This window comes from Strongylocentrotus purpuratus, unplaced genomic scaffold (genome assembly GCF_000002235.5).
Source record: "Strongylocentrotus purpuratus isolate Spur 01 unplaced genomic scaffold, Spur_5.0 spur5_scaffold_9, whole genome shotgun sequence".
Classification (NCBI taxonomy): Eukaryota; Metazoa; Echinodermata; class Echinoidea; order Camarodonta; family Strongylocentrotidae; genus Strongylocentrotus; species Strongylocentrotus purpuratus.
This window is the reverse complement of record NW_022145615.1, coordinates 24,838,972-24,853,027: the sequence shown is the minus strand read 5'-3', so window position 1 is coordinate 24,853,027 and position 14,056 is coordinate 24,838,972. Positions and strand designations below refer to the sequence as shown.

At 37.6% G+C, this 14,056-nt stretch overlaps 1 protein-coding gene across 1 annotated transcript in view; it reads left to right on the top strand.

The window, feature by feature from the left end:
- LOC115920737 overlaps positions 1–12,542 on the top strand; it is a 33,560-nt gene extending 21,018 nt beyond the window's left edge. The window contains exons 4-5 of the mRNA XM_030977264.1: positions 8,813–8,984; positions 10,002–12,542. Of these exons, the coding sequence (XP_030833124.1) occupies positions 8,813–8,984; positions 10,002–10,767 (938 nt within the window). The 3' untranslated portion in view covers positions 10,768–12,542. The remainder of the gene's footprint in view (positions 1–8,812; positions 8,985–10,001) is intronic.
- Positions 12,543–14,056: the final 1,514 nt, after the last annotated feature.

Below are 14,056 nucleotides of genomic sequence, written 5' to 3'. Positions count from 1 at the left end.
TTTCTGCATCATATCTGAACAAGCCTATGGATAACACAGTCACGTAGTCTATATTAAAACATCCCTAATTTAAAATGAAAATTCATGGTATTTCTTATTCCTGGTTGAAATCTGCTCTTAAATAAAATGACTTTAGCTTGTACCTAGCTTTGTTTTGAGCTTGGCTATGTCGAAAACCAGCATCATCCATACCATTTCCTTGGATTTTTTCAAAGAATGGAGGATGTGTTTATTATGAGATCAAAAGTGAGACTGCGGGATGTCGTATCGCATTAGGTGATTTCATCGGGAGGAACCCTGGCCAGCTGCTCTGTAATTTCACACTTCAAGAAGCAAAGATGTTTGGTAGAGGACGAGCACAAAACGGTGCCCATTTTCCACCCCGCTGCGTTCCTGATGGGGGAGTGGCGTGGGAAGGCGGGTTGCAATTCATTAAGCTGAAACTGACATGTATGCCTCTTTCACACTCCTGGTGTATGTGGGTTGAGTGCTGACCCAGAAATGTTCACTATGTTTGGGTCCACATCGTGTGTTTGTACACCTTACAGTTGTAATTGATACTGCAGTTTGTGGTTAACACATTAGGTCAAGTGGTCGACATTATTATTTCCTACGTCATCATTTCAAAAAACGCAACATTTTTGTCGCTTTGCATCTTAGCGAGGTTTTATGGATGACACAGTCACACAGTATCATTAAAACAAAACTAATTAAAAATTAGAATTATTACCTTCATTCACCATCATGTCACTATCAGAAAACAAACGATACTCTTCCATGTAAAAATTCCAATCTGGATTGGGTCATTTGGGTGGTGCAATTTTCGGTTCAGAAATGCTTTGCAGATGAGTGTGGGTTGAGTCCGCACTTAAAAGCCTCAAGTCCTATGTATGAAAGTGGTTTTAGATTGACATTTAAAGTGCAATAACAGTCAATTGATAAAGCGGGCCATCAGACATTTTCAAGTCTGCATGTAGGATGATTGATTTCAAGTGGTTTTAGCATCATGCAAAATGAAGTTTGGCAGATGGAATTGGATTACCAAGAAAGGAAAATCAAGAGCCATTTTCTGCTTGTCTGGTCAACATTCTTGTACAATAAAGTAGTGACTAATTTTCTCATTTAGTACCCCCCCCCCCCTCCCCAAATTATGATAGGCATTATCTAAAATAAGAAAAAAACTACCGGTAATGCTATCTTCATCTGTATACTTTCTACATGGTCCATGTATGTAGTATTTGGCTGAATATATCAGGACTGAGAACCAAAAGGGCATTAAATTTAAGTTTAAAATAGAAATTGTGTCCAAAACGCCCTTCTGGTTATCAACAGACAGTATTTAAGATTGACCGTTTTGTACATTTACAACTTCTCTTCTTTTTTGGGAGTTCTTTTTTATTCTTATTTTTAATTCTTATTTATTCATTTTTATACTAGGTTAAGAAATACTAGGTTTGTTATACATGTATCTGGCACAGGAATCGCAGTGCTGTCTCATTATTATTTTTTCTCAATATAAGAAATATTGGCAGAATAATAAGATTACTTAGTAATGTTTGTCATTTCTTGTTAAATTGTTGAGTTGTAAGGTAAGTTTGTCATACAAATATTTATATGACATTTTGTGTTGCCAGTCTGATGGCTTAGGTAATTATTGCACAATTCACAGAATTGAGTAAACCCTTAAGACTAGCAAGCTCATATACATACACCCACCTTCCTATCTGAAAGTCATTCAGATTTCTGTTATTTGCCCAGATCCATTAAACATCATTCCTGCTAACCAGAAACAAAAAACCAGCCGATTTATAATACTTCCCTGAAAATCTCGCCTGAAAATCTGACAATCTGACATTTAAGACGATGTGGGGCGTACGTACTAGGTCCCTGTGAGTATTGATTTTCCACTTTTTGAGAATCGTGTGGGTTGCTATCGCTTTTCAGATATTGCTTTTCAAGGGCTCCATGCGATACGGACGTAAATTAAACATTATTCGCCCATCAGAGGAAGTAGAGGGGGACTTTGGAGTAGCCCGTCAGTCCCACGTGTAAAGATTCCTGTCGTTTTGATGGCTATCTTTTGATATAAAGGTTCTTGAGTCACGTAGGGTTGAGGAATATTAGCCTTTATGTCCATCTTAATAAAAGTGTGCATAGAATAAATGTAAATATAATACCCTCTTCTTTTATTGTAGTAATTTGAAGAGCATGGTTTCTATACATGAAAATTAAAAGTGACGTCAAAGCATGGGCTTTCAAAAGTAATAATCCATTTAAACATTTACATTACACTGACTTTTAATGACTGTCAACTCCTTGAAGAGGCAATCAAGTTTGATAGGCAGTGTTCAATTTTACCTCAGTTTATAATCCTTTGTGGCTATTGACAAGAGTGTGCTAACAATTACCTCACTATTGTGTGAGGAAAAAAATCAATCTAAAATGGAGTTGACAACTTGCTTGAAAGCTAATTATATTTCAGTGATTGCAACAGAAATACTGAGCCGGTAGTGATGGTGATGGCTTCTCATATTTAAGATCATAGTCTTATTTTGTTAATGCAATTTTTGGATTAATCTTCGATTAAAGGAAGCAGGCTTAAAGATATAAAGTTCTGTAATGGTTTAGGAGAGTGGCATCTATGATCTACCAATGGCTATCTTTGTAAGATATGAAAGAAGTGTACCTGACTTCTACTATTTTAAAGATGCATTTAAAATAATTTTGTTATCCCTTATGTAAATATTACATAAGCAGATGTGAGTATATCATATTTTTAAATGTAAGTATGTTATTATATTATTGAATGTAATATATTCTATTCTTGATTTAGATTAAGGCTTGCATGATACAGCAGCTTACCCATTGACTATGGGAACTGGGTAGTCCCTCTGTTTAAACTGCAGGAATAAGAACATTTGGTAGTCAACAGCTTAATCATATGATGTAATTATATTTATTTTCCAATGAAGTAAGGTCCCTCTGTATATTCTGATTGATTTCATAAATCCCAGGTGTGTAATCCTTATCATTCATGTGCAGTAAATAGCATCAACTATTGTAGAAAATATGACTAAAACTATGCTCAAATCCTCATTATACTGTCCTGGACCCGTCTTATAAAGAGTTAGAATTGAATCGAATCAGTCGTAAGTTCTTGATTCAATCGCAACTTTGCAATCTCCTATCCCCCTTTTTCATAGTTGCAGTTTATATCAAACACAAATAAGTTGCGATTGATAGCAACTCTTCATAAGGCGAAACCTTGTTTGTATTCCCCCAGAAAACAAAAAAAAACAATAAACAAGAAAAACTCACAAAACATGGGATTATAAAGTATCAAATACATTGTACACTTCGTGACATTTAGGAGATTTCCTAAAGCACAGAATACTCTGAAGAACACTTGTTGTTGTTTTAAGTTGAACTTGTGAAGACAGGAAGGTAGGAGAATGATTCAAAACAAGAGTTGCCCTTTAGCAACTCCAGAATGTCATTAAAGATGCAGAACGCCTCGTAAATTTTAGATAAAGGTCTTTGATGCCATAAAGGTTATTTTTTTTGATCGATTTCAGATATAATTTTTAGATGATATATGTGCGCAAAGAGTTGATGCAACTTCAATTTTGTAGTTTTCATGTATTATCCCATTAAACACTTTTCATTGTGTAAACAACTTTAAACTTTAACAAAATCAACTACCTGTTGTATTTCCTAAGTAATCTTTTAAAACTATTTATCATATTATTGGAATAATAATAATAGTGGGTTCTTGTATAGCGCTCATGTCAGTCAGATTTGACCCTCCTGGCGCTCCCGATTATTACCCTGGATTTAGCACGGCTGCCATACGGCCCTCTAGCATTTCAAGGAATAAATTCCTACCAGGTACCCATTTACCTCACCTGGGTGGAGTGTGGCAAACGTAGATCAATGTCTTGCCAAAGGACATTAGTGCGGCGGCGGGACTCAAACCGCGGACCTTGTGATCGACAGTCCAGCGACGCATCCACTCAACCACAACACCTCTACATTGATTAATTTCAAAAAGTGTTCAATGAGGTTACTGAAATTGCCTAAGCTTGATTTCATGAAAGTCTTTACAACCTGAATGTAAACACATCTTTTATTGCTGGAAGAAGTCTGAGATTAATTCACAAAAGCTGCGTAATCCTTGCCCAGTCCAAATAGTTATAGTAAAACTTTGCCCCCTCCCCTTTCTCTCTTTCTCTCTCTCTCTCTCTCTCTCTCAGCCTCTTTCTCTGATTTGTATTTTTGGGATCTTTGTTTATCTTTTTTTCTCTCTCTCTCTATTTCTCTCTCTCTCTCTCTATTTCTCTCTCTCTCTCTCTATTTCTCTCTCTCTCTCTCTCTCCCACTCTCACTCACTCACTCTCTTTCTCCTGTAGTCTCTCCTCATGTTTTCTCACTTACACATACATGTAGCCTACTTTCCTCTTCTAATCTCTTTCTTCATTTTGCCTCATCCAGTATTCCTATTTTAGTATATTTAGCAAATTATTTTTGTCTTCTCTTTTTAACTGTTGTTAGTTTCATTTTTAATTCAGCGCACATAATCTTAATTGCGGCTGAAAACACTGCCCCCAAAATACCTCTACCAATTTCTTGATGCATATAATCACATTTCAGACGTGATATTTGGGGGAATGCTTCACAATTTAAAATGAAAATTTAATGTAAGAACTTCCCTCTTTTCTCTCTCTCTCTCTCTCTCTCTCTCTCTCTCTCTCTCTCTCTCTCTCTTTCCCCTTCCCCTCTCTCTCTCTCTCTCTCTCTCTCTCTTTCCCCTTCCCCTCCCTCCCTCCCCTCCCTCTTACCACTCTCTTTTCCCCTCTCTTTCCCCCTCCTCCCCCTCCTCCCCCTCCTCCCTCCTCCCCTCCTCCCCTCCTCCCCTCCTCCCCTCCTCCCCTCCTCCCCTCTCCTCCCCTCCTCCCCTCCTCCCCTCCTCCACTCCCTCTTCCCATATCCAATACTCCATCAAAACTAGATAGCACTGCTTCCTTTCAATATTGACCAAGCACCGGTACAAATAGACATTCTGTGCCCGGGCAATGCTGCACCCAATTAATATGGCAGTTAGAGCTTGTTAAAAATTGCCTGCCATTATACTACATAGGTGGTACAATCAGAGCCCTAATTTGCTCGGTCATTCCTATCCTGTACCAATTTGGCCATTAAATGCTATCCTTGACTTTAATCACGTCTGCATTAAGGTTTTTGAACACTTCATGGCTCCCCTTCCCATCTCCTCTCTTTCTCACTCCTTCCAGTAAAACAACAATATTAATGACACCTATTTGTTCACCAACTCTTGTCAGCCAGTTGTCACAATTTAAGGCCACAATATATAGTATATCAGCAACATTGATCCACCATACATATTAAATCTCAAATATTGCGGTCTCTTGTAGTTCACAAAGGTTCAGTTGCCGCACCCCCATATTCCCACCCCTGTCCCTCTCCACCTCCCCCTACACCCATCCCCCTCCTCATCCACCTCTCTTCCTTTACCCATGCCATCTCCTCACCCTCACCTCTTCCAGTATGGTACATGCTTTTTTCGATAGCTCTAAAACATCAATATTGATGTCCACTGCCCCGCCCCATATTCCCACCCCCTGTCCCCCTCCCCCCTTCACTGCAGCCCCCTCTCTTCATCCCCTTCTCACCCCCCCCCCCCCCCTCTCTCTCTCTCTCACTCCTTCCAGCATGATACACAGTCTATCGGTCTCTCGAAACAAGCTCTCATAACAACAATTGACGATACATGTACTTCTTCACCAACTCTTGTCAGTCAGTTGTCACACTACAAGGCCACAATTTTACATGCATCAGCAATATTGATCGGGCCACCATACATATTAAATCTCCAATATTGCTGTATCGTGTACTTCACACACAAGTTCAGTTTCAGGCTCTCTTGGGTGTAGTCATAAATCTCTCCTATCTCTGTCGCCAGGCTTAAGATTGCAATAAATATGGAAAATAGATTTTCAGCTTGCTCACATGATACATAATAGGCCTGTCTTCATCAGCTCAAGTTTGCCAAATAACCCGCTATTTTCAGACTCTGGATAATATCCCCAAGCTTGAAATTGCGTCTTCAGCCCGCTTTTTCCAAAATAGCGGGATATTTGGAAACAAGACTAAGATTTTTTGGGATATTTACTCGACCAAATATCCCGCTAATTGCAACTGTGGGCTGATGAAGAAGCAAATTAACTGATTAATTTGTGATCAGGATAGTTTAAAAAGTGGGTTACCGGTAGTTTGGCAAATTCGAGAAGATGAAGACAGGCCTATTTGTGGATTCTTGTAGCTTCACCTAACTGATAATATGTCCCTTGAGAGCAAGGTTGGCTGTCAATGTTATGTGATTATTGCATTCAAATTGGCAATGATACGGTATGCTTTCTCATGTGCCATCTGTTAAGCTACAAATGTAGGGAACGATAGGAGTCATGAGTCAGGTAGTCATCCACCCATCTTAAAATATATCAGGGAAAATCCAACTTAAACGTGGTGAATCACTATTCGCTCCAGGCTGTATTTCCCTGCAGATGTAAGGTTATAGTGTCGCTCTATGTTTTAGGTTAGGTTCATATGGTTTTGCTTGGTGATGGTTAATTATAATGTTTGGCCCAGGGATGTTGTAGTAAGTGTAGTGTCCTGAGCAATTGTCGCCGCTGCATGAAATGTAAGACCTTTACATTGAAGCGCATTAGTTATGGGAAAATGAATGACATTTAAGCACTATAGGGTAAAATTGCATCTTCAACATAGATCTAACCACTGTCTTTGTAAGAGAGTTCTATCCTCATCTTTCTTTCTTGATGACCTTGTCGTTTCATGACTTAGATAGAAGCAAGCTTGTAGACAAGTGCTCTTAAGACAGCATGAGACACGGTGTGCATCACTGACATTTTCTTTCCATATGCAACTGAAAACAGTGGGATGAATTTATTTGTTGCCATGATACTATGTTCAGCAAGTACAGAGAATTCAGGTCTATGTTGCAGTCAACTTCCGGCATTGTGGTTTCAGTCTTGGTTAGGGAAATTTAAGCACAACCTTAAAAGAGAAGGTTGAGTTCTTATAAAGATGAAAAATAATGTGTAAGCTTTCTCATTCTGTATAATTGTCAGTTTGGAAGAACAACACTGTAGAAATGTCTCCTTAAAAGTGTTTTTCATAATTACAATACCCTTTTATTTGAAATATGACAAGAAAATATCTGAAAGTGTTTGGACCAAACATCTATGTATAGTCCTATAAATACATCTTGTTCAGTGCATGTGATCTTCTACAAGAGTAAGTCAGTTTCTTTGCATCTTGAACATTCCCGAAACTGAACAGTATTCATCAATCCTTGTGTACAGCACCATCAACTTTACCCAATAACACCCAGATATATATATATATTTTCTTTCTTCAAACAATGTATTCCCATGACTACCAGTACACAAGTTTGTCTTTAACAATGTGTGAATAACTCCTCACACGAGGGCCTTGTCATGAAGCACACTTGACTGGCCAGCCAAGAGAATGGCGATGATGTAAACGTGCTCCATTAGGATAGTTGCCATGGAAACTGGTGTTGAAGTTTATGAATACACCAATACAGATATTGCCTATTCTTTGTAATTCCTCTTCCTTTTCACCCCATCTTTCATTTTTTTTTGCAGGAAGAGTGACATTTATATACCCTAGATATGTTTGACAAACACATCCTGTGTATTGTTTCATTACAACATTGGACATGTAGAGTTGATTCCTTTTTACTGTTTGTAATTCTTTCTTGGATTCAGAATAATCGACTGTTGTGAAGACATATATTTATAAGTCTTCACGCAATAGCTCTCAATCTTACATGCTATGCGCTTATGTCTCTTTTGAATTCTTTTTCAAGGATTTATCCATGGTTTCCTCTACAATCATTTATGTTATTACAATTTTGATAACAATAAACTCAACAATTTTTAGGTCTTTGGACAGCATGGTCGATTTCATTCTATGGCTGAAATTAATAGATAACCAGAAGTGTTCCTTGTTGGGTTATAAAAAAAATTTCAGCAGGTTCCTGATATTTGAAGTAATATGGACATTTTATTATAAGAATATTTGGGCACCTTAATTGCTGGCCAAAGTGATAAATGGACCTTAAAAATATTTTAGGGCTGTAGTCTCTCTATCCCCCCCCCCCCCCTCCCTCCCGCACAAGATGCTGTTCTTGTCGCAGGGATTTTTAAAAATATTTTTAAATGAACCAAGCTGGTCAGTCCTCCATAGCAATTAGTTATGGACAAGGTTTCATTAGATTGAATACGAGCTACTCTTTATGATGACATTGATTTCATGGCCATATGATTGAAAAAAATTTCAAAAGAAAAAAATGAATTTGAGTTTACTTTTTTTTTTAATGCACTAATAATAATTATAATAATAATAATTAAATTTGCATATATAGCGCCTTACATTTAGTTTATCAGGAATCTCTAAGCGCTCTACAATAATTAAGCATAATTACCCTGGCTTTAGCAGACCAGCTGTCACATGCTCTGTATTTCAAGGAATAAATTCCTACCAGGTCCCCATTTACATCACCTGGGTGAAGTGTGGCAAATGTAGATCAATGTCTTGCCAAAGGACATTAGTGCCGTGGCGGGACTTGAACCGCGGACCTCGTGATCCACAGTCCGGCAACGTATCCACTCGACCACGACACCTCTACTAAACAGTGTACATACCTAAACTTGTAGAACATTTTCTTCTCATTTGTCATCTTTTACAGTTGTATACACTCCTATGACGGAGAAGACGACAGCTGCTGGAGGGGCCGCCAACGATCATGGAAAAAATAATTCCCATTCAGACCCGACTGCCATCTCAGTCGCAGCATCAGCAGCCAGCTTAATTCTGGTCTTGGTAGCCATCGTCATCTGGTACTTTCTGGTCAGAAAACAGTGAGTATGCTTATTTAACTCATATACTACCAAAGTATAATAGTGTAGGTTTATAGTGCAGGAAAAGCTAGTTTCCATAGGGAGTGGGTTAATTGAAATTCACATATCATCTGTTTGAAGCCAGAAGGACGTTAACTCATCATATGCATTTACTCATATATATATATATACAAAGGTAATGCCCTTCTGGCTCTCAACAGATGATATTGTCTTTTTGAAGGGCGTTAATTTATTAATTGTTGTATCTTGCTATTCTGTGCTATTCAACTATGTTAAGTCACAAGGACTTGCAAAGAAGACCTTCGGTTATGGCTTTGGAGTTAATCTTTTTTCTTTTCCCCCATCCATGGGACTCCCTTTGGCTACTGTTGTTATGCATTCACTGATAATGATAATGATTATAATAATGAGAATGATAATGATGATAATAATGAATAATAATGATGATGATGACAATGATGACGAAGATGATGATGATGATATAATAGTGTGTGAAATGTTCAAAAATGATAAAAATTAGTACCATTCAGGCTCCAAACAGTTGATATACATTTCCATTATGGACACAAAACATTACAAACCGGACTGAAAAACTTTCAGTAAATGTGCACACTTTACAAAGACATCCACATGACATCATCCCGCACTCTCTCTATTTGTCTCTCACTCTCTCTCTTTTTTTTCTCTCTCTCTCTCTCTCTCTCTCTCTCTCTCTCGCTTTTTCTTTATCTCGCTTTTTCTTTATCTGTCTCTCCCTCCCCCTCTCTGTCTCTGAATCTGTCTTTCTGTCTCTGTCTCTCTCCTCACCCTCTCCTCCTCTTCCTTTCTCTATATATCTCTTTATAAGGTTTTTTATATAATCCAGTGCAAGCATGTTCACATCTTCCATTATCTTCTTGATAGCACCGTGCCTTTTCCCTCCTTTCACTACTCCCTAGCCAGACAAGAATACATTAGTTCAAGTATAACTCTGTGTTTCACTTAATTTCATTGTCCATTGCACTCTCCTAATTTCAGATTGCTTTCAAAAACCAAAAGCCACCAGCGACTTGGGAGCCACAAAAGCCATCGTAGCAACCAGGGAAGCCGACAAAGCAGTTTCCAAGATGGTCACCATGACAATGTATCGTCGCATAAAAACCACCATGGAAGCAAGCACTCGCCCAAATCCCACAGATCCAGCAACTCCCCGAAATCACATCACCGTCATTCGGGTTGCCATGACAACAAGGAGGTCTGCACATGCCGCAAGTCGTACGACTCTCCCCTGGCGATTCGGCGATCGCCCAAGGGCAACACGGTGACGGAATGCACAGGGAATTCGCCATACTGTCCGCATACCACGCGGTTCCAGCATCCCAACCACCGTAAAGGAACAAGGGACTCGGTGCATTCAGAGCTGAGCGATGCGGGCTGTACTGCTCCGGTGGAAGCCATCTGCACCTGTGACTTACCGCAGGGTCATACAAAGGTCATAACAGGGGCAGACTTTACCGTGGTAGAGCTGGAGGCTCATAATAAGAGACACATGCCTCCGGGGGAGCCGATACATAACGGTCACCTCCCCTGCACGGAGATGAAAGACATACCTTCAACAAGTGCAACCCCCCATCAACCTGAATCCGGCCCCCAATGCACTTGCCCTCATCCGCATCCCCCTCCTCCGCCCCCGGTAGCCCCAGTACCAGATAGCCCTCACATCGGGGCGAGTCATCGGAAGGTCGCGAATGCCAAGAGCGATCCAGGGGTCATAGGTCAAAAGGGCAATGGAGAGATGGTCTGATCACAGAATTGCAACTGGAATTGCAAGGAATAATAATTGATTGATTTATAGATGTACTTCAGTGTAACTAAATGATCAATATTTTTACTATGCCTGTATATCATTGAAGCATTCCAATGCATGTATCTTTCTACATACATACGTATATACAATACATGTATATGTCACATGAGATAAACATAACTTTCTCTCACAAATTTTCTGGGTAAAGACCTTCTCTGTTTTTGTTATGCTTTTTTTTGTATAGCTCCTATGACATTAATGATATAGAGCTAAGATATTGTAGAACAAAATATTAATATTTTTGGTAAAACAAGATCCATTGTTCTGTTAAAAGTTTGACAAACTCATTATGATTAAAAAAAGAGGAATCAAAATCTTCACCATCAACAGATGAACCTCATATTATCGTCTTTTCATACTATCACAGGTCATACTTCTTATAATATGTGAAATGGAATAAGAAAGTTTTATTTCACATGTGATATGGCTTTCTCTGGGAAATCTTATACATATGTTTTTCAATTCTTGTCATAATTATAAGATTTCAAAAAAAGTGCAATATAAATAGTGAATTGTGGAGCAATCACAAGTGTGCAGTATTTTATATTCATATCTCATTCTTCACTTTCCTAGAATATAGAAAAGGTGGAATGTGCGATTTCTATTTTGAAAATGTTCAGTTATTTTTAAGATATATAGTTTCTACTCTATTACTTATCCATTTCATGTCAAAAATTATTTTCATTGACATTGGACTGTGAAGGTATTGAATTTTGCTTATGAATAAGTGGGTTAATTTGAAAGTGGTTATTAAATGATTATTTCTTCTTCTTCTTCATCTTTTTTTTGTTAATCTTCAAAGGGCTATGCAGCCTGTCATGAAGATCTGTATTTAGATTACCAGTTGTGTGTGCAAGCACACTAAACAGGTTTACAAGCCACTCTTTGCAAGAAATGTTCAGTATTAACGTTTCATAAAATGTTTGCAGAGGAGGAATATTGGCCTCTGTAGAGAAGAATATGTTGATTGGTAGTTTTCAAATGAAGATTTCAATAAGCGATATCGAAGACCGCAGGACTCTGACTTTAAAGCTGAGAAAAATTGGAATGTAGGAATAAGCTGATAGCAAATAATTCGAGATTTGTAGCATGTGTGAAAGATGGAAATGATTGATTTTCTTGAGGATGAAAATGAGCATGTTTTGGAATAAGGTAGCCATTATTTCTGTATAAGGTTATGTCACTGAACATGGACAACTAAAGAAGAGGCATGTAAAAGATGTTAGTCTTTAAGTGTTTGAATAATGCTTCATTTTCATGTTTGTCTTTATGTTCCTAAAACTTACTTTGTTTCATTTGGCTTGCAGTCCACAAAATCAATTCATATTTGTAGATTTACATGTGTGCATACTTGATGAGCCCTTAATCTGGATTGTTTTTCTTTGGTAAGTGTTCAACTATATTTTTGTTCGGTTTGACGTGAAGTGTTTATGGAGATAGTGCCTTTAAACAGAACATTCACTCAAACATTTCCTTTTTGTATGTTGTTTACATGGTTTTGAACAAAGCTAATGATTTTGCAGGAAAATCCCTTCAGAGATTGTACTCCGTTTCTCTGAGCCTCAAAAAGAGTTTCTTTACTTTTAAATGATTCACTATCATAGCATAGATGATGTCATATCTATTGTCTTTTTTGCAACACTGAATATTTTGTAAAAACTGCTGACATTGTTAATAAATAGTCAATTCTAAAATTGTGTACTGTTGCAGTATTTCACACGCTAAAGAGGTTTATTCATAGGCCACCGGATGTAATGATTCTTAGTAATACATTTGAGAACATCTATTGCTTAGGTAAATCAGGGTTCATTCACAGCTGACAATAACTGACACCATGCATGGAAAAAAGAGAGCTATACAATATAAAGTGAACACATCAGAGCTGTAATAGTTAAATGGATTGCCTTAATTTAACAAAATCATATGTGACTTTAGTGACACATTGAATTGATGGATATTACGGCAATAAAATGTGAGATGAAATAACGAGGCAAGCAAAGAAAATGTGATGTTGATTTAAAAGGAACAGACTGGCATATTGAGCTATTATCTTATAAACCCCTGTGGTTGTGTGCTTCTTAGCATTTAAAGATATACAGTGCGTCCTAGAAAGAAAAAAAAAGAGATATATCAATGTTTTATCATAACTTAATCACAATCGTTATTAATAAATGGCACATATTTGTAAAGCTTAGATCCTCTTCTTTCAATTGATGCAATTCCGTGATAAAAATCCATTTGAAGAAAGGGTACCAAAAAGTCATTTGGTAGACGGTTTCTGAATTTCAAAGAGAAAATCAAATTTCTGGAAAGTTCATTTTCATATGACACCTCAGTCAAATTAGCTAGGAATAAGGCAAAGTTCTGTTTGTTCAAACTAATGCTTGCATTTTCATAATTTTATTAAACAAATTCGTTTTCACTGGCTGCCTGCCGTAGCAACAAACAGAATTGACGAAAGACTTAACTCCATTTCATTTGACGATCAGCCATAGACAAAAGATTTCATGCATGGCTGATTTTCAACATCAATTTTGATAAATTTCCTCTCCTTGTTCAAAGGCCAATCGAAAATTAAATAAGGTGTATAGTAGTTTATTTCATGTGGATGTTACCTCATGAAAACATGGTTTGGTATACATTAAATTTATATATCTAATCATTGGTAGATATGAAGTGAGTGATGGCCTCAAATCACTGACCAGGCAGATATCATCTGCTGAAGGTCAGAGGAACATTCAATCCATATAAAAATGTATGACTGCACATCGTTCTAGAGGTTAACAGGCAATATTTTTTTTACATATTAAAGGAGTTGGTGTAGATATAGGATCAATTATCAATTATAAAATTGGATTCTCTAAATACCATGCTCAAAATGAAATAATATGAATCGGAAAGAAGTTATTCAAATTCTGTGTAATGTATGAATATGGCAACCTCTGTCATTGTATCTTCCCATTGCCCTCAAGTCTTAGTGTCAAGGAAAAAGATTGTTCTTAAAAAGAATAACATCCATACAGTGTCGTTACCAGACAATTGGTATGACCCCCCCCCCCCCCTTTCAGGTCGACAGAAGCATGCTAATTATGAGTTCAAATCTTCGTTGGCAAATTTGTAATTAGTTTGGTCTGAACCTGTTCCCCCGTTCCTCCCTCAAAATGTTCTGGCAACATACCTGTATCATGGCAATAAGCTACATTATTACATAATTTGTTTTATAGTA